At 37.1% G+C, this 19,644-nt stretch overlaps 1 protein-coding gene across 1 annotated transcript in view; it reads left to right on the top strand.

Annotated features, from left to right (window-relative positions):
* The window catches only part of GPATCH2 (G-patch domain containing 2), a 214,902-nt gene that overhangs the window by 186,292 nt on the left and 8,966 nt on the right, over positions 1-19,644 (top strand). Inside the window, exon 9 of the mRNA XM_033195160.1 lies at positions 5,226-5,314. Coding sequence (XP_033051051.1) covers positions 5,226-5,314 — 89 coding nt within the window. The remainder of the gene's footprint in view (positions 1-5,225; positions 5,315-19,644) is intronic.

Here is a 19,644-nt window from a genome sequence, read left to right as displayed (position 1 = left end):
CTGCAAGCTCCGCCTCCTGGGTTCCCGCCGTTCTCCTGCCTCAGCCTCCCGAGTAGCTGGGACTACAGGTGCCCACCACCACGCCCAGCTAATTTTTTGTATTTTTAGTAGAGATGGGGTTTCACCGTGTTAGCCAGGATGGTCTCGATCTCCCGACCTCGTGATCCGCCCACCTTGGCCTCCCAAAGTGCTGGGATTACAGGCGTGAGCCACCGCACCCGGCCAGAAAAACAAGGATTTAATTCAGTCCTCCTAATGGTTAAAAAACATTTATACTTGAAAGTGCTTGATACTTATTGTATTGTGCATTTGGGTACTAAAGGAAAAAAAGCTAGATACTGATGTCTGTCTGTTCAGTTTAATATGTTGAGACATATTGACACCAAGTAAAGCGGGGAGGGTAATTTGGATCTAGAAAAGGAAGTTCACATGGGGCTGGGTTCCCAACCCCCATCCTTCTCTCTGCCATTGGAATGCTCCTCCAGTGACACCACAGACCTGCTTTATTTCTGTGCAGCTGATGCCCTGTCCAGGCTGATATTTTTCTAACTGACAGTGAGTGTTCTTGCCAAATGCCAGGGCCCATAGTCACGTCTGTTTGTCTCTCTTCCGCAGCTTGTCCAGGGCTGCTTGGGAACACATTTTATCCAGGGGGCAGCTTTAACTAGGCCTAATTCTCTGAAAAGCCTCTGTTTGTAATTGCGTACAATGAAGAGACAAGTTCCTATTGTCTTCTCTTTAATATTATTGCGTTTGACACTGCCTGCTTCAGTCCTTGTCAGTCCATGTCAAAAGCCAAGTTTTCAGACATGGTGGTTCTCAGTAGAGTTTTTGTTTCTGTTTTTTGTTTTGAGTTTATTGGGTTATTGTTTTGTTTTGTATTGTTTCTACGTTTTTCCCTCCAGATAAGATGTCCAGCTTCCTGCCACCACCCCATTTAAAAGATAGCTTGCAGCAAACGATGGGGATAAGCCAAGTGAAGTCTGTTTAAAAAGCAATATAAAACAAAAAGACTTATTTTTGAGTTCTGCTTTTCTAATATTTAATAGGAAAATTTTCAGAAGTAATACATGGGAAACCATGTTTCAAATCGTAAGTGACAGACCTGTAACAAGAAAGCATCATTTCTTTATCCTTTCCACTTCAGGATAGGTTGGTTTTGATTTGTCTCCCCTTTTTTCCTCCTCATGCAAATATCCCAGCTAAAACAAATATACTCATCTAGTTGATTGATGTTTTTCTGACACATCTTACAAAAGGATCTTAATATTGTTCTTTAATAACTTTGGGTCTGTTCCTAGGACGTTGCATTGTCATTCTCAAAACACCACAGAAAAAAAGAAACAGAAAATGCCAACCATCACCTTGAGTAGTATTCCAAATGTTCTCCTTTGCAAAGACAAATGACTCATTTAGACTGAAGAAACAAGGCTGCCTTTGAGACATTCATTGATTTTAAATTAAAAAATAACTGTTATGGTTTACATTAAGAGTGACAACTAAATAACAGAGTAAACCTTACTTAGTGTCATTTGTAGCAACTCCACTGCACCTGTCTGAAAGAAGAGGAGTGTGGGGCAAGCCTAAATGGGGTAATCTTACTGATCAATAATCCAGATCTCTCTGCTCTGTAGTAGATAGTCAATTCTTGATAGAATTACTGAAATATACAGCTAGCTGTTTTTCTTATGGCTCAGGTCTTCAGGTTTAGTGCTGCTGAGTTTATTAACTTTATTCTCCTTGAACATTTTTCTCCTTTCCTTTATGCAGCTATGTTGGGGGTGGGGGAAGGGAGTTGAATGAAAATGTTATATTTCGTTTCTGTGAAGATACCCAAAATGTTTGGTCCAGCAGATGGAAAAAAAAAAAGGTTTAGAAAAGGGAGTTGGTTGTTCCTGAAGTTTGTTTTTCACTGTCTTTGTAAATAGGCCTACCTAATAAATTGTAAGAAGTATGAAAAAATAGTTGTAAAGGCAATATTGACTTGAGAGAGTTATTTTCAAGCAATTAGAATACTCCAATTATATATAACTAGTGCAAGAACAAAGTAAGTAGAAACCAATGGTATTAATAGTCACAGTGAGCATCTGATATCAGACACTCAAGTATTGCTTCTGATTATTTCTAAAAATGTGTTTCTTAAGAAACGTGTCCTGGCTAATAACTGTTTTAGCTTAGTTTGAGCTTTAAAAATATCTGAAATCAATAAAACCAGCCTTAGTTCTTTTTAAATTTTTATTGATATTTAATATTTGTACATCCAGGAAGTTTCATTATGCAGTAACTTGACTCATTCTTTAGTTATTATAACTGAGATGAGGAAGTGTGTGTCTGAACTATGGCACACCTAGTTGGTCTCCTCTCTCTTCAGTCTCAACTCTGTCCAACTCGAGCTCTCTACCAGCACCCATGCACTTGGTCTACTTTCTCTCCTTTTATAAGATCTTTAGTGACTCCACATTGCTGTTAAGTCCAAACACCTTCATGGGGCAAAGGCGGCATGTATGGCCCCATGATCCAGCCCCAGTGCTCTTCTCCATTTATGTTGTACAGTCCCTTCTGCAAACACTGCTCTGCAGACATCCTGAACTACTCATAACTCCCTGAACAGAGCAAACTCTTTACCACTCAGGAATTCGTTCAGCAGCAAGTATAGAAAACCTGACCTGCAGTGGCTTAAACTGTAAGAATGTTTATTATGTTTTAACACAGGATGAGAAGTAGCTAGTTCATGAGTTGGTTTTCACAGCTTGATTACAGAAGACCCACACTGCAGAATTCAGATTCCCACTTTATTCCCTGTTTTCAGAATGGTACCTTCCCCTCCTCTTCAGCTATTTCTGTATCTGAGTCTATCTGGTATATGCTCTGCAGAAGGTAAACTTTACTGCAGTCTTTTGCTAAGGGGAGATTTCAATAGGGATAAGATATGTGAAAGGATAGTTTTTTACAAAAAGGTAATATTATGACTGTCATACGGATATTAAGTGGGTATGTGTTAAAGGTTTTATTTAACTCTTTAGCTAATGAGGGAACTGGGCAGATGTTATAACAAGTTGAAAGGAGAAGTCAAAGAAGCTCCAGTGTATATAGAGTAATGGAATATTGAAATGATTGTTTAAATGGACCCAAAACTAGCTTTTCCACAGATAGCAGGGTTGTCGTTCCATAGAACAGAATTTATTTCTGTTTCTGTAGTTAAGAAGTATTTCCCGTTGCTTTCGGTTAGCTACAAGGTAGAGTTGTAAAATAGCTTGCATAGAATTAGCATTCAGTGACTGAAACGGTATACTCCTGAAAGCATAGTTTTTCCATGGAATCACAAATTTTATCCTACCAAGGAAAAAATGTGTATTTGATGCAGCATATTTAGGATTGTTGTAAGGACTAAATAATATAGCCTTTACTAGTCGTTAATAAAGTTGGTTATGCCTGCTGCCACTACCACTGTACCTAATTATTTCATATACACAGATTTATGTTTTATTTCTCCACTCAGACTTTAAATTCTTCCAATAATAAGAATTAAAAGTTTCATTTCCTTTGTATCTTCCATCTTCTCTTTTCCCCTCTCCCTATTTTCACCACCACTGGAGTCTTATGCTAAGTCCATAATAGATACTGATAAATGTTTGCTGAATAAGTAAAGGAATAACTTTAAATTTGTACAAAAAGAATATGTCTTCCCTGTGACATCATTCTACTTTTTAAAAATGTATATATAATCTTAAAAAGGAGACACAGTCATAACTATTCATTTTTCTTGGCATCATGAGCCAAGACCATACCTCAAAATCCAATAAAAATGTTATAGTCATTCATGTCAATGAACATTTGGAGAGCAAAGCAGAGCTAATTTAGTCATTAACAGAATGAATTTTTGAAAGGTTTTTTGAAATATTTTAATAATTGTAATTATTTTGTAACAGAAACAGTATGCACTCAATAAAAAGGTAGAAGACAACAGACAAATGCTCATTTCCTGTTAAGATACATTGATAAGGTTTTGTGGTATATTTTTTTGGCTGCCTGTGGCCCTTGGATTACTTGGATCATTAATTATGACTGTACTTTGTGCTTTATAAATAAAATCTATATTTGAAATAACTGGACTCTCCAGCACTAATTTTTCATTATATTTAAACATCTGAGTATATGTGTTTAAATATTTATCTCGAGTTTTGAATTTTACCTGAATTAATTTTAATTAATTTTTCCTTTTTTTTCCCCTAATAATCTGTTTATTTTCAAATTAGTTTCTTTAAAACCTCAGGATACTGTCAGATATCTCTCTGTCTTACTAAAAGAACATGTGCTGTCATAAACATGCTTCATTTATTTCTGCTTCATGTTCCCCAGGCCCTATCCCAACCCTGCATCAAGGATTATGACACAGGAAATGAACACAGAATCTTTCTATAGCTTGAAAAGTTTGAAGACTTTAAATCCTTTCTTTTTTGTATTTGTCTTGATTTCTAATTGGCCCATTTCTTATTTTTTTTATATAACTTTTCAATTTAGGAGACCAAGATTAGACAGAAGACTAATTGTATAATAGCTTGTTCCAAAAATAGCAGAAGATCCACTTCTCAGTTTTTATGTATCATGTTTTTAGAAATATAATCCAGTATCATATTAGATGGTTAAATAGCAGTAGACCAGCATTAATGCATTCAAATTATGTTTTCTCACTCAGCTAATAAATAATTAACTGAAGAATTCTAATCATATGAATTATAAGGGAAGCATCACTATTTCCTTCTATTTAAAATGTTTTAAGAGAATTCACTGCTGCATAATATCCTAAAAGAAATTGATCACACTTTTCCTGTAATAGATGTTGTTCTGACAGTAAAACATTAGTAACCAATTGATAACCTTGCAACAATATTGTGATCTCTTTAGATAATTAATCTTAGCCATTTTCCTGTCAGAAGCAACAGTGCTTGATTTTATGTTGAGCCAGAAAGATTGCCAGTTTTGAAAATTAAAAAGCATTCCTTTTATATTATTCATTCCGGTAACAATTTATGATGGCGCATTTAGCTGCTGAACGCTTGTCAACAAACGTAATTATGTTTCGATATAAACAAGATTGGTGATTTTACTATGCAGCTCCATCTTTGTTGAGAATGTTTTGATTTAGGTTCAGATGATACAAGCTGTGTATTTATGTGTCATTTTTTTCTTCTTTGTTAATAGTTTTTTCTGATAATTACTTGTAGGCAAACAAGCATGCATTTAGGATCCTTATGCACGGGAGACATCAAACGGAGAAGAAAAGCTGCACCTTTGCCTGGACCTACTACCACAGGTAAAACAAAAGCAGGGTTAGAGTGGAGCACAAATGTAGAGTTCATAAATCATGAAGAATAAAATGTAGACAGTTCTTAATCACTTGCAATGAAGAAGAAGAAGCACAGTTGCAAGAAGCTGTTAAAACAAATCATTTGCATGTGGTATCAGGATGTATTGCATGTTCCATTTGTAGATTTTCCAGGTAACCAGTCATTAATGTATATGTTACATCCCTGCTCAAATGCAAGATTTCGTGCAAGATATTAAAAGGATACAAAAACTTCAAAGGCTATATCTTTGGCCTCTATAAATTTACAGTCTTGTTGGAAAATAAGGCATAAAGAGATGAAATGACAAATAACCCCAGAAGAGATTAATAGTAATAAATTCAAAAAGTATAGCCTCAGCCCCAAAACACAAGACCCCATGTAGTAGGAGATGGAAACCTGACTGAACGACTGACAGTCTGGTTTCTAGTCCCAGCTCTGTAGCAGTCTTAGATTCCTCATTCCTTCTTTAGACAACATTAGCGTTAGACTGAAAACGCTCTCATTTCTACCTCAAAAATCATGTCATTCTAATAATATGTCCTTCTAATAATGAGTGTGGTCTTGAGAAAACTACAAGTGCTGATCAGAGGGAAGTCACTGTAGGTCAGAGAGGACAGGAAGCCTTACTTACTGAAAGGGCAAAGACTTGCCTTGTAGTGAAGGTTGTGAATAAAATAGTATGTATTGAAAATCTCATGCAAGAGCAGTGGTAAGGGAGGCACAGATAAAGTCAGTGATAGGAGGAAGCCAAGTAGGCATTAAAATGTGGACACCCACATATAAATAAACAACAGTTAACCATGATGGATTTGTGGCGCAGCAAGCTCTATGAGAAAACGTTTTTCAGTGTAGAAACAGAAAATAATATCCCTATTGCCTGGGATCTATAACCACACAGATTTATAAATTTTCTCTTAGTTTCATTTGGGCAGCCTTTATAGGAAAAATGATTTTAATTATAGACTATGAAAATAAGATTCATATCAACAGGAGAGTAAACAGTGAAAAGAAAAATATATATAAGTATATGCATGGTTTTGGTGGGGTGAGGTTGCATGGTGAGTTTAAGAGGAAAAAAAGATGTGAAGCTGACATTCTCCATTTTTTTTTTTTTTTTTTTTTTTTTGAAATGGAGTTTCACTCTTGTTGCCCAGTCTGGGATGCAGTGGTATGATCTAAGCTCACTGCAACCTCCGCCTCTCGTGTTCAAGCGATTCTCCTGCCTCAGCCTCCCAAGTGGCTGGGATTACGTGCACCCACCACCACGCCCAGCTAATTTTTGTATTTTTGGTAGAGATGGGGTTCACCATGTTGGCCAGGCTGGTCTTGAACTCCTGACCTCAGGTGATCTGCCTGCCTCGGCCTCCCAAAGTGCTGGGATTACAGGCGTGAGCCACTGCGTCCAGCCATGTTCTCTACTTAGGGAACCTGTTCCATAGTTAAGCACTAGAAAATTGAAGAATAACTTAAAATTGGAGCACTTCTAACGCAGTTGTTCTGTATAAGGGACTGCATCATAAAATTATGCATTTAGATGCATACCTGATCGTCTTCTGGCAGTACTGAATTTTCAAGATTAGGAAACACCTGTGTGTAGAGTGCATTTGTATTTGTGTAGAATAGTATTTGCCACTTATTGGGTACCCACTGTGTATCGGAAACTTTATTATTTTATCTTTATAACAACTATATGAGGGAGATGGTGTTATCAGCACCTTACAGATCGTAAAATTAACATGCAAAGAAGTGTTAGGTTAGCTACCTAAGATGACAGAATTATTGAATGCAAGGGAAATTTCAAGCCTAGGTCTGCCTAACTCCTAAATCCATGTTCTTTCCATAAAAATGTACTTACAGCCTCTTCGTTAGCATATATATATATATATTCTTTTTATACATATTACCTATATGTAAAGATTGTCCTATTGCATATGCTGACTTAAGGCATATAGTATGCCTTAAGTTTTATAGATTTATCTAACTATTACTATGTAGAAATGCAGAATATTCATGAAATACTTCTAATATATCTCTTCATACATGAACATGTAGCCACATTTTGGATGAAAACACATGTCATTAGTCTTGCAATTCAGATCTTTCACAAGGCAGGTATAGGATTCTTTAACATCCCCATTCCAGTTGAATGGTCCCTGAATTTTCTTTTTTTTTTTTTTTTTTTTTTTTTTTGAGACGGAGTCTCGCTCTGTCGCCCAGGCTGGAGTGCAGTGGCCGGATCTCAGCTCACTGCAAGCTCCGCCTCCTGGGTTTAAGCCATTCTCCTGCCTCAGCCTCCCGAGTAGCTGGGACTACAGGCGCCCGCCACCACGCCCGGCTAGTTTTTTGTATTTTTTAGTAGAGACGGGGTTTCACCGTGTTAGCCAGGATGGTCTCGATCTCCTGACCTCGTGATCCGCCCGTCTCGGCCTCCCAAAGTGCTGGGATTACAGGCTTGAGCCACCGCGCCCGGCCGGTCCCTGAATTTTCTTATCTTTCAGTGATTCAAGCATTAGCGGCAGAAACAGTACAAGAACAATCTTAGGAATGCTACTAAAGCACCTTAGTGGCAGCAGTAAGGAAAAGAAAATACTGGGGTCACGTCCTAACACTCTGAACATATGTGAAATGAGAAGGAAAATGCATAATGGTTGAGGAGAGGATAATATAATTATTTCTGCAAGGTGATTTTGACATTACAACTCAGTAACATCAGAGGAAATCATTTATATGGCGTATGGGTACAAGCATTGAACTTTAGCCTAAAACAGTTTTTTTTGTAAGCTTACACCAGCATATTCCAGATTTTATATTTCAGAATTGTTGTGATTCTCTTAATAGTCAGGATTTTGGTATTACTACATTTTAACTTAGAAGATAAAATTCTTAGAAAATTTTAATTACTCAAAAAGTAGTGGAGCAGGAGAATTGCATCACTCATTTTCGACCCATTTTTAAAATCTGTGCGTAACTGTTTCTCTCAAAGAGGAAGAGATTAAGTTTAAAGTCCTCAGTTTTAAATAGAATATCTTTTAATGCTAATGAATCAACTCTACAGTGTAGATTATTATCCAAATTCAAGTAAGAAATGTTTTTGCATAAATACACTTTGATAATGAGGGTATAAATCCTAGATCATCTTGTCTCTGAAAATTAGAGTTTTCAAATTCTGAAAAAGAGTCAGTCACATAATAAAGAGTCAGTTGTATTTGTAAACTTCTGGATTTTAGCTAAGGATAATATTCTTGCCCTTTTATAGGCCCTTGCAGAACTCCTGAAAAACACATTGAATTGAGATATATTTTCAGTTTCCTTTGCCTTTAGTCAGCATTAACTCTAAACAGGAAAAATGCAGACGATAACTCTCTTTTATTTGAAATAGGGAGTAAGAGTTAAAAGACCGACAGCTTGCATATTGTTTGATAATTCCCTCTGATTTATATGTGAAATATTATGCAATCAAACAGCAAGTTTAGAAAGGATTTACCAAAAAGTTGTCAGAAAACTATAATTAGACCCTTTAAATCCAAAACCGGGTTTGTATAACAATTTATGACTAAAGATAAATTGTATTCATAATAAATAACACTTTTGATAAAAGATTTAAAGCCCCCTATGAAATTAATAACCCAGAATTGATTACGTTTACCTGCTAGTGTATTGAAAATTTTTCTCACCTTCTTTTAGCAATAGCTTTGAAGCATAATTTCAGTCGCTTTAAAAAGCTCTAGACCAACCAGCAGTGTTATCATTTGAACATTTATTAATTGTGACAGGAACACCAAATTTATTTCAGTGCTTTAGCTTATTTACTGCTCTTTCACCTTTGTATTTTGTATTGACAAAGTAAAATGAATATTGATAAGGTTAGATATTGAATTTTTTAATGTATAGCTTGTTCTCTGCCTCATTCAAAGTCACATACCGAAAGATAGTGGATGTCTCAGTAGCAAAGGATGTAGATTTACTATTATAAAATTGAGAACTATCGAAGCAAGAAGGTTTGCCAGCAGAATGCATTTTATAGTTTGAAAAATGTCATCTGTAAAGGTGAAGAAAAGCAGTGAACAAAATAAGAGGAATATTATTAACACTTTTTAAAAAGGCAGTTAGCAATGTTGGTTATGGTCCTTGTTTTTGGTAGAAGGCATAGCTTATTGAGGATTTAATAGTAAAAAGATTTAAGTTCATTTATTGAGATATTGTGGGTACTATATTTTTTTAAAAGTTTGTCCACTATACAGTATGAAATTCAATGTTATCCTCAATTAATATTGCCTGTTACTATTTTGCTTTCTATTGAAATAATATCATGGTGAAATATTTATTATAAGGAGTCAGCCTTTTTTCTATACATTTTAAGTATAGAAACGAAATGCCTTTTGAAGTTTAATGTCTTCATATACATATTGCTCTAGGGTAGTTTTTTTTTTTCATGAACATGTGAGTTCTTGGCAAGAGGTTACATTACAGCTTTTTGTGACTTTTCAACTTTTTTCTCCACGTCCTGCTGATATTTCAATAGGAAAATAATTTTCATGAATATTTAAGGCAATGAAGGCAGGTTGTCAATAATAATAATGGGTGAAGACTTTTTAAAGGCTCATTTGCAATTAAAAGTCATACCAAACATAATCAGAAATGTGTGGTGTAACCAAGCTCCTTTTCAAGGTACTAGATTGTAGTTGTCCAAATTTATCTTATCAATAATTATATTTTTATTTCCTGCTATCCCTGGTTCCATATAGCTGCTGTACATTATTTATAGCTTTTTCAGGATTTTAAAACAGGCAGACTTTTCCAAGGGGATCTTTATTAATTTTGAAATCAGGCTCTATCTGAATGAATAATAAAGCCTAGGATATATGCAATCCTTCACCTCTTGACACATACACCACCAGTCCACCCTTCAGTTATGTATTTTAGTAGAATCTTAATAAACAGTTTTCCATTATCATTCAGTACAGGATGGACAGAGTAAGCACACATGTTAGATAGAAAAGATAGAAAAGAATTGCTGTTTCCTGATAAAAGACTAAGTAATGAGAAAACACTTAAACTACCAAACACCTGAAAACACTGAATAAAATTTGAAGCCATCTTTTTACAAAGATAGCTGAGACTACCAGAAAGAAAGGGAAATGTTTAAGACTAAAATGGCCCTGAGCAGCTCCCACACCCACTCATACTACTGGCAAGCTTGAAAACCTAAGGCATGCTCGTTAGTTCCCCCGTGGACGGGAAGTCAAGCCTAAGATCTGAGCGTTAAGTCTCCTTAGAACCTCTAAAAGCTCCATCCTCAGAAATGGGCAGACTGGAAACAAAACTCATCCACAGGCACAGTGGAAGATAAAGAATCTTATTTCTGCCTGGGCTCCAAATAGAAAACTCTCTGAAGATTTGTGACCAAGAGGCTGCCCTCACATGAGCTTCTGGTTTTAAATTACACTAAGCCAAAAAATTAACATAAAAACTGGTTTCAGAAGCACATTCAAAGCCACTCTAGAGGTGTAGGCCTTCAACCCAGGCCTCAAAGAAGCACCACAAATAAAAACCTACCAATGACGATCTCATAAACCAAAACTAAAAAGTTAGTTATAAAAACAAATTCAAAAAGGAGAGGAAATAATTGTAGACAAAGAAAAGACAAATGTGGTAAAGAGTTGAGTAGAAATTTGAGATTATTTTATTATGAAAATATCTTAAAAACTACACAAATCACTGAATGGGTTATATGACAGATCAGATATAACTGAAAAGATACTGAATTTTAGGAGAGATCTGAAGCGTGATATCTATGCTACATAAAAGCAGCACAGAGAGATAAAATGATTGAAAATATAAAAGAGGCTGAAGGACTTAAGGACAATGAAGTTCAACCTGTGTCTAATAGAACTTACAGAAGAAAGAGTAGAGAGAGTAAGATGGTTCAATATTTAGGAAAATAAGAATTTTTAGAACAGAAGGAAAACATGAATTTTCTTATTCAACAAGTATGAGTCTATATCAAGAAATATTAAATATAAATAAAGTCACATTGTAATTAAACTTCAGAACACCAAAGACAAAGAGAATGACTTAAGAGCAGCCAAGGAGAAAAAATATAACCTACGTAAGAATGCAATTGTACTGGTAGCAAACTTAAAAATAGCAGTACAATTGTGAACGTAAGAGATAATATTTCTAAAGTGCTAAGACAAAATAATCAAATCAACCTGAGTTACATATCCAGCTAAATTATTACCCAAGAGTGAGGATGAAATAAAGTCATTTCGGATAAAGACTGACCACTACTAAATTTGATACCTCTTGTAGAAGAAAACAGAATCCATTAAAAAAGAATGAAATTCAGGAAGTAATGGTGAGCAAAGAAATTGTTGAGCATGTACTAAAAGCTAAATTAATAGTAACTGTATAAAAGTAATAATGATGGAGACAGTGACCATGTAGATAATTAATTTGGATGTATAAAAGTAAGATGGAACTAAAACTCTGAACAATAGTATGTAAAATGTGAGGGAATAAGCAAGATATGCATTTTGACTTTTAAAGGTCATCACTTAAAAGGATAGAAATATTGTATATAGTCTTCAAGACAGTATAAGCAAGATATAAATTCCAGAAAGGAGGAAATAAAAATTCATATAAAAACAAAGTTAATAGCATTAAATAATATAGTAAAAATAAATCTAGGTATATTAGTAATCATGATAAATGTAAATGGAGAAACTACATTGGTTAAATTTAGAGATTATAATGGATAAAAGAAGAAACTCACTATATGCTTTTTACCATAAATACAACTAAATGTGAGGTTTAATTTAAGTATTAGCCAAAGAAAGCTAGAGTAACTGGGTTTATAACAAGCAAAATGAATCTTGAGGTATTTCAGGAGTTAGAATACTCTCTTTAGTCAGATTTGCTATACTTGTTTAGATTTGTACTTCTACTAGGAGTTAGAAATCTGTGAATAGAATAAAACCTTAACATTTGGGGAAATATGGCAAAAGAAATGATGTACTAGAAAATGTTTTTTTCTTTTTGTTTTTATTTTGTTTTGTTGTTTGATACGGAGTCTCACTCTGTCGCCCATGCTGGAGTGCAGTGGCACTGTCTCGGCTCACTGCAAGCTCCGCCCCCCAAGTTCACACCATTCTCCTGCCTCATCCTCCCTAGTAGCTGGGACTGCAGGCGCCCGTCACCACGCCCGGCTAGTTTTTTGTATTTTTAGTAGAGACAGGGTTTCACCGTGTTAGCCAGGATGGTCTGGATCTCCTGACCTCGTGATCCACCCGCCTCGGCCTTCCAAAGTGCTGGTATTACAGGTGTGACCCACCATGCCCAACCATTTTTCTTTTATTATACTTTAAGTTCTGCTGTACCTGTGCACAACGTGCAGGCTTGTTACATAGGTATACACATATCATGGTGGTTTGCTGCACCCATCAACCTGTCAGCTACGTTAGGTATTTCTCCTAATGCTATTCCTTCCCTAGTCCCCTACCCCACAAGAGGCCCCAGTATGTGATGGTCCCCTCCCTGTGCCCATATGTTCTCATTGTTCAACTCCCACTTATGAGTGAGAACATGTGGTGTTTGGTTTTCTGTTCCTGTGTTAGTTTGCTGAGAATGATGGTTTCCAGCTTCATCCAAGTCCCTGCAAAGGACATGAACTCATCCTTTTTTATGGCTGCATAGTATTCCATGGTGTATATGTGCCACATTTTCTTTATCCAGTCTATCATTGATAGGCATTTGGATTGGTTCCAAGTCTTTGCTATTGTGAACAGTGCTGTAATAAACATACATATTCATGTATCTTTATAGTAGAATGATTTATAATCCTTTGGATATATACCCAGTAATGGGATTGCTGGGTCAAATTGTATTTCCGGTTCTAGATCCTTGAAGAATCACCACACTGTACTGTCTTCCACAATGGTTGAACTAATTTGCACTCCCACCAACAATGTAAAAGCATTCCTATTTCTCTACATCCTCTCCAGCATCTGTTGTTTCCTGACTTTTTAATGATCAACATTCTAACTGGCGTGAGGTGGTGTCTCATTGTGTTTTTGATTTGCATTTCTCTAATGACCAGTGATGATGAGCTTTCTTTTCATATTTGTTGGCCACATAAATGTCTTCTTTTGAGAAGTGTCTGTTCATATCCTTCACCCACTTTTTGATGGGGTTGTTTGACTTTTTCTTGGAAATTTGTTTAAGTTCTTTGTAAATTCTGGATATTAGCCCTTTGTCAGATGGGTAGATTGCAAACACTTTCTCCCATTCTGTAGGTTGCCTGTTCACTCTGATGATAGTTTCTTTTCTGTGCAGAAGCTCTTTAGTTTAATTAGATCCCATTTGTCAATTTTGGCTTTTGTTGCCATTGCTTTTGGTGTTTTAGTCATGAAGTTTTTGCCCATACCTATATCTTGAATGGTATTGCCTAGGTTTTCTTCTAAGGTATGGTTTTAGGTTATGTTTAAGTCTTAATCCATCTTGAGTTAATTTTTGTATAAGGTGTAAGAGGGGGTCCAGTTTCAGTTTTCTGCATATGGCTAGCCAGTTTTCCCAACACCATTTATTAAATAGGGACTCCTTTCCCCATTTCTTGTTTTTGTCAGGTTTGTCAAAGATCAGATGATTGTAGATGTGTGGCATTATTTCTGAGGCCTCTGTTCTGTTCCATTGGTCTATATATCTGTGTTGGTACCAGTACCATGCTGTTTTGGTTACTGGAGCCTTGTAGTCTGGTTTGAAGTCAGGTAGCACAATGCCTCCAGCTTTCTTCTTTTTGCTTAGGATTGTCTTGGATATCTGGGCTTTCTTTTGGTTCTACATGAACTTCAAAGTAGTTTTTTCCAATTCTGTGAAGAAAGTCAGTGTTAGCTTGATGGGGATAGCATTGAATCTGTAAATTACTTTGGGCAGTGTGGCCATTTTCACAATATTGATTCTTCCTATCCATGAGCATGGAATGTTTTTCCATTTATTTGTGTCCTCTCTTAGATCCTTGAGCAGTGGTTTGTAGCTCTCCTTGAAGAGGTCCTTCACATCCCCTGTAAGCTGTATTCCTCAGTATTTTATTCTCTTTGTAGCAATTGTGAATGGCAATTCATTCATGATTTGGCTTTCTGTTTGTCTATTATTGATGTATAGGAAGGCTTGTGATTTTTGAACATTGATTTTGTATCCTGAGACTTTGCTGAAGTTTCTTATCAGCTTAAGGAGATTTGGGGTTGAGACAATGGGGTTTTCTAAATATACAGTCATGTCTTCTTCAAACAGAGACAATTTGACTTCCTCTCTTCCTATTGGAATACCTTATTTCTTTCTCTTGCCTGATTGTCCTGGCCAGAACTTCCAGTACTATGTTGAACAGGAGTAGTGAGAGAGGGCGTCCTTGTCTTGTGCCGGTTTTCAAAGGGAATGCTTCCAGCTTTTGTTCATTCATTACGATATTGGTTGTGGGTTTGTCATAAATAGCTCTTATTATTTTAAGATACATTTCATCAATACCTACTTTATTGACAGTTTTTAGCATGTAGGGGTGTTGAATTTTATCAAAGGCCTTTTCTGTGTCTATTGAAAAAATCACGTGGTTTTTGTCAGTGGTTCTGTTTATGTGATGGATTACGTTTATTGATTTGAGTATATTGAACCAGCCTTGCATTCCAGGGATGAAGCCAACTTGATCATGTTGGATAAACCTTTTAGTGTGCTGCTGGATTCAGTTTGCCAGTATTTTATCGAGGATTTTCACATCGATGTTCATCAGGGATATTAGCCTGAATTTTGTTGTTGTTGTTGTGTCTCTGCCAAGTTTTGGTATCAGGATGATGCTGGCCTCATAAAATGAGTCCGGGAGGAGTCCCTCTTTTTCTGTTGTTTGGAATAGTTTCAGAAGGAATGGTACCAGCTCCTCTTTGTACCTCTGGTAGAATTTGACTGTGAATCCATCTGGTCCTGGGCTTTTTTTGGTTGGTAGGCTATTAATTGCTGTCTCAGTGTCAGAACTTGTTATTGGTCTATTCAGGGATTCGACTTCTTCCTGCTTTAGTCTTGGGAGGGTGTATGTGTCCAGGAATTTATCCATTTCTTCTAGATTTTCTAGTTTATTTGCATAGAGGTGTTTATACTATTCTCTGATGGTATTTTGTATATCTGTGGGATCAGTGCTGATATCCCCTTTATCATTTTTTATTGTGTCTATTTGATTCTTTTCTCTTTTCTTCTTCATTAGTCTGACTAGCAGTCTATCTATTTTGTTAATCTTTTCAAACAACCAGCTCCTGGATTCACTGATTTTTTTGAAGAGTTTTTTCATATCTCTCCCTCCTTCAGTTCTGCTCTAATCTTAATTATTTCTTGTCTTCTGCTAGCTTTTGCATTTGTTTGCCCTTGCTTCTCTAGTTCTTTTAATTGTGATGTTAGGGTGTCAATTTTAGATCTTTCCCACTTTCTCTTTTGCACATTTAGTGCTATCAATTTCCCTCTAAACAGTTTTAGCTATGTCCCAGAGATTCTGGTACGTTTTGTCTTTGTTCTCATTGGTTTCAAATAACTTATTTATTTCTGCCTTAATTTCCTTATTTACCCAGTAGTCATTCAGGAACAGGTTGTTCAGTTTCCATGGAGTTGTGTGGTTTTGAGTGAGTCTCTTAATCCTGAGTTCTAATTTGATTGCACTTTGGTCTGAGAGACTGTTTGTTATAATTTCCATTCTTTTGCATTTGCTGAGGAGTGTTGTACTTTCAATTATGTGGTCAATTTAGAATAACTGCGATTTGGTGCCGAGAAGAATGTATATTCTGTTGATTTGCAGTGGAGAGTTCTGTAGATGTCTATTAGGTCTGCTTGGACCAGAGTTGAGTTCAAGTCCTGAATATCCTTGTTAATTTTCTGTCTCGTTGCACTAATATTGACAGCAGGGTTTTAAAGTCTCCCACTATTATTGTGTGGAAGTCTAAGTCTCTTTGTAGATCTCTAAGAACTTGTTTTATGAATCTGGCAGTGAGAAGACAGGTGTTGTCCTGTCTTACTAGGTTGGGGAAGTTCTCCTGGATAATATCCTGAAGAGTATTTTCCAACTTGGTTCCATTCGCCCCATCACTTTCAGATACACCTATCAACCGTAGGTTTGGTCTTTTCACATAATCCCGTATTTCTTGGAGGCTTTGTCCATTCCTTTTCATTATTTTTTCTCTAATCTTGTCTTCATGCTTTATTTCATTTAGTAGATCTTCAATCTCTGATATCCTTTCTTTCGCTTGATCAATTTAGCTATTGATCCTTGTGTATGCTTCATGAAGTTCTCGTGCTGTGTTTTTCAGCTCAATCAGGCTATTTATGTTCTTCTGTAAACTGGTTATTCTAGTTACCATTTTTCAAGTTGGGTAGCTTTCTTGCCCTGGGTTAGAACATGCTCCTTTAGCTCGGAGGAGTTTGTTATTACCCACCTTCTCAAGCCTACTTCTGTCAATTCCTCAAACTCATTCTCCATCCAGTTTTGTTCCCTTGCTGGCAAGGAGTTGTAATCCTTTGGAGGAGAAGAGGCATTCTGGTTTTTGGAATTTTCTGCCTTTTTGTGCTGGTTTTTCTTCATCGTCGTGGATTTATCTACCTTTGGTCTTTGATGTTGGTGACCTTTGGATGGGGTTTCTGTGTGGACATCCTTTTTGTTGATGTTGATGTTGATGCTATTCTTTTCTGTTTGTTAGTTTTTCTTCTAACAGTCTGGCCCCTCTGCTGCGGGTCTACTGGAGTTCACTAGAGGTCCACTCCAGACCCTGTTTGCCTGGGTATCACTAGCAGAGGCTACAGAACAGCAAAGATTGCTGCCTGTTCCTTCCTCTGGAAGCTTCATCCCAGAGGAGCACCCTCCAGATGCCAGCTGGAGCTCTCCTGTATGAGGTGTCTGTTGACCCCTGCTGGGAGTTTTCTCCCAGTCAGGAAGCACAGAGGTCAGGGAGCCACTTGAGGCGGGACTCTTTCCATTAGCAGAGCTCAAGCGCTGTGCTGGGAGATCTGCTACTCTCTTTAGAGCCAGCCGGCAGGAACGTTTACGTCTCCTGAAGTTGTGCCCACAGCCTCCCCTTCCCACAGGTGCTCTGTCCCAGGGAGATGGGGGTTTTATCTATAAGCCCCTTACTGGGGCTGCTGCATTTCTTTCAGAGATGCCCTACCCAGAGAGGAGGAATCTAGAGAGGCAGTCTGGCTACAGCAGCTTTACTGAGCTACAGTGGGCTCCACTCAGTTCGAACTCCCAGCAGCTTTGTTTACACTGTGAGGGGAAAACCGTCTACTCAAGCCTCAGTAATGACGCACACCCCTTCCCCCACCAAGCTTGAGCATCCCAGGTCAACTTCACACTGCTGTGCTGGCAGTGAGAATTTCAAGCCTGTGAATCTTAGCTTGTTGGGCTCCGTGTGGGTGGGATGTGCTGAGCAAGACCACTTGGCTCCCTGGCTTCAGCCCCCTTTCCAGGGGAGTGAATGGTTGTGTCTTGCTGGCGTTCCAGGTGCCACTGGGGTATGAAAAAAAACTTCTGCAACTAGCTTGGTGTCTGCTCAAATGGTCTCCCAGTTTTGTGCTTGAAACCCAGGGCCCTGGTGTCATAGGCACCCGGGGGGATCTTCTGGTCTGCGGGTTGTGAAGATCATGGGAAAAGCATAGTATCTGGGCTGGAATGCACCATTCCTCAAGGCACAGTCCCTCAAGGCTTCCCATGGCTAGGGGAGGGAGTTGCCTGACCCCTTGCACTTCCTGGGTGAGGCAGTGCCCCACCCTGCTTCCGCTCACCCTCCATGGGCTGCCTCCACTGTCTAATCAGTCCCAGTGAGATGAACCAGGTACCTCAGTTGGAAATGCAGAAATCACCTGCTTTCTGCATTGATCTCGCTGGGAGCTGCAGACCGGAGCTGTTTCTATTCGGCCATCCTGTGGGCAACTCCCCATGCATCAGAAAATGTTGATGATATAATATTGCAAGTTCAGTGTTCAGTCGACTGAAAGGGTGGCATCTGGGATCAAATGTCCTAAGTTCAAGTTCTAACTGGGGTACTTTTTAGCTAATTGACTTCAGGCAGCTGAATTACCTCTCCAAACATCAGTTTCATCTATAAAATGGGGCCAATAATACTCCCCTTTCAGGTTGAAAAGATCAAAAGAAATAATGAATATGGAAGCTTTTATAATTTCTAAGGGCTGCAGACATCATTGTATTCAGCATTATCCAAATGTGTCTGTGATATATTTGTGATATATGGTCTGTATACAAATTGTGATATATTATTCATATACAAACGGAGAGAGCCTCATATTGCAATTCATATATTGCTCAATGAATTTTTTTAGTGATTTGTACAATATCTCTGCTAAAAATTCTTATAGGAAATCAGGTAAAGAAATGTGTGTAGGCTTTTGGAATAAGCTTAACCAAAGTTTAAATCCTAGCTTACTCACTGTGTGGTCAAGGTTAAGTGACTTCAACTCTCTGAGGACCATTAAAATTTCATTTTTGAATGAAGAGTAAAAATAGTGAATATCAGATACCTAACAAATATACCACATGCTTTGTGTAGACATGCTTTGTAGTAGGAAGACCAAAAATGATTCTGATTATATTGTGGCAGATAAACATTCCTATCTGACTTCAGGGCCAAAACAGTTTTTTATTTGTAAGATTTGTTTTTAATTTTTTGAAAATACATACTGTTTGATACATAAGCATTCCATAAGAAATATATTTCGGTTTAACTAAAAACATCTGTTAATAAGAACACTTCCTCCTCTAAGCATGTCAATAACAGATCATGTCTTTTATTCTCTACAAGGTTTTTATCACTTAAGGGAAAAAAACTAGTTTTACATTAAATTTCTGTTATTTAAGTCAGTGCATCATATATTTACGCACTTAACTATTTAAACTGATTTTAGTTAACAAAAGTATCATGAAGTATGTCTGCAATATTGCAGATAAAATTATAAACTAGTCTGAATTAAAGCTTTTCTATATTAATAAATGAAATAATTAAAACATTAGACGATGAGTAGTAGTAACACCTACCACTTTCTCTCATCTTAAACTGTGCTTAATGCTGTTCCTTGAGTTCATAATAACAACAATCAAAAATCCGTTTCCCTAAATTAGTTACTGAGAACAGAGGACACTATTATAACTTACCCTTGTTATAACGTTGCTAATAATAGTGAGAATAGCCCAGCCTCTCAGCTGGCTAGTCAAGTAATGGCGAAAAAAGTATGCGAAGAAAGAGTGATCACAAACTAATAAATG

Source organism: Trachypithecus francoisi, unplaced genomic scaffold, assembly GCF_009764315.1.
Source record: "Trachypithecus francoisi isolate TF-2019V2 unplaced genomic scaffold, Tfra_2.0 Lachesis_group5, whole genome shotgun sequence".
In the NCBI taxonomy this organism is placed as follows: Eukaryota; Metazoa; Chordata; class Mammalia; order Primates; family Cercopithecidae; genus Trachypithecus; species Trachypithecus francoisi.
The sequence above is the reverse complement of the archived record's forward strand: the minus strand, read 5'-3'. Positions and strand labels throughout refer to the sequence as shown.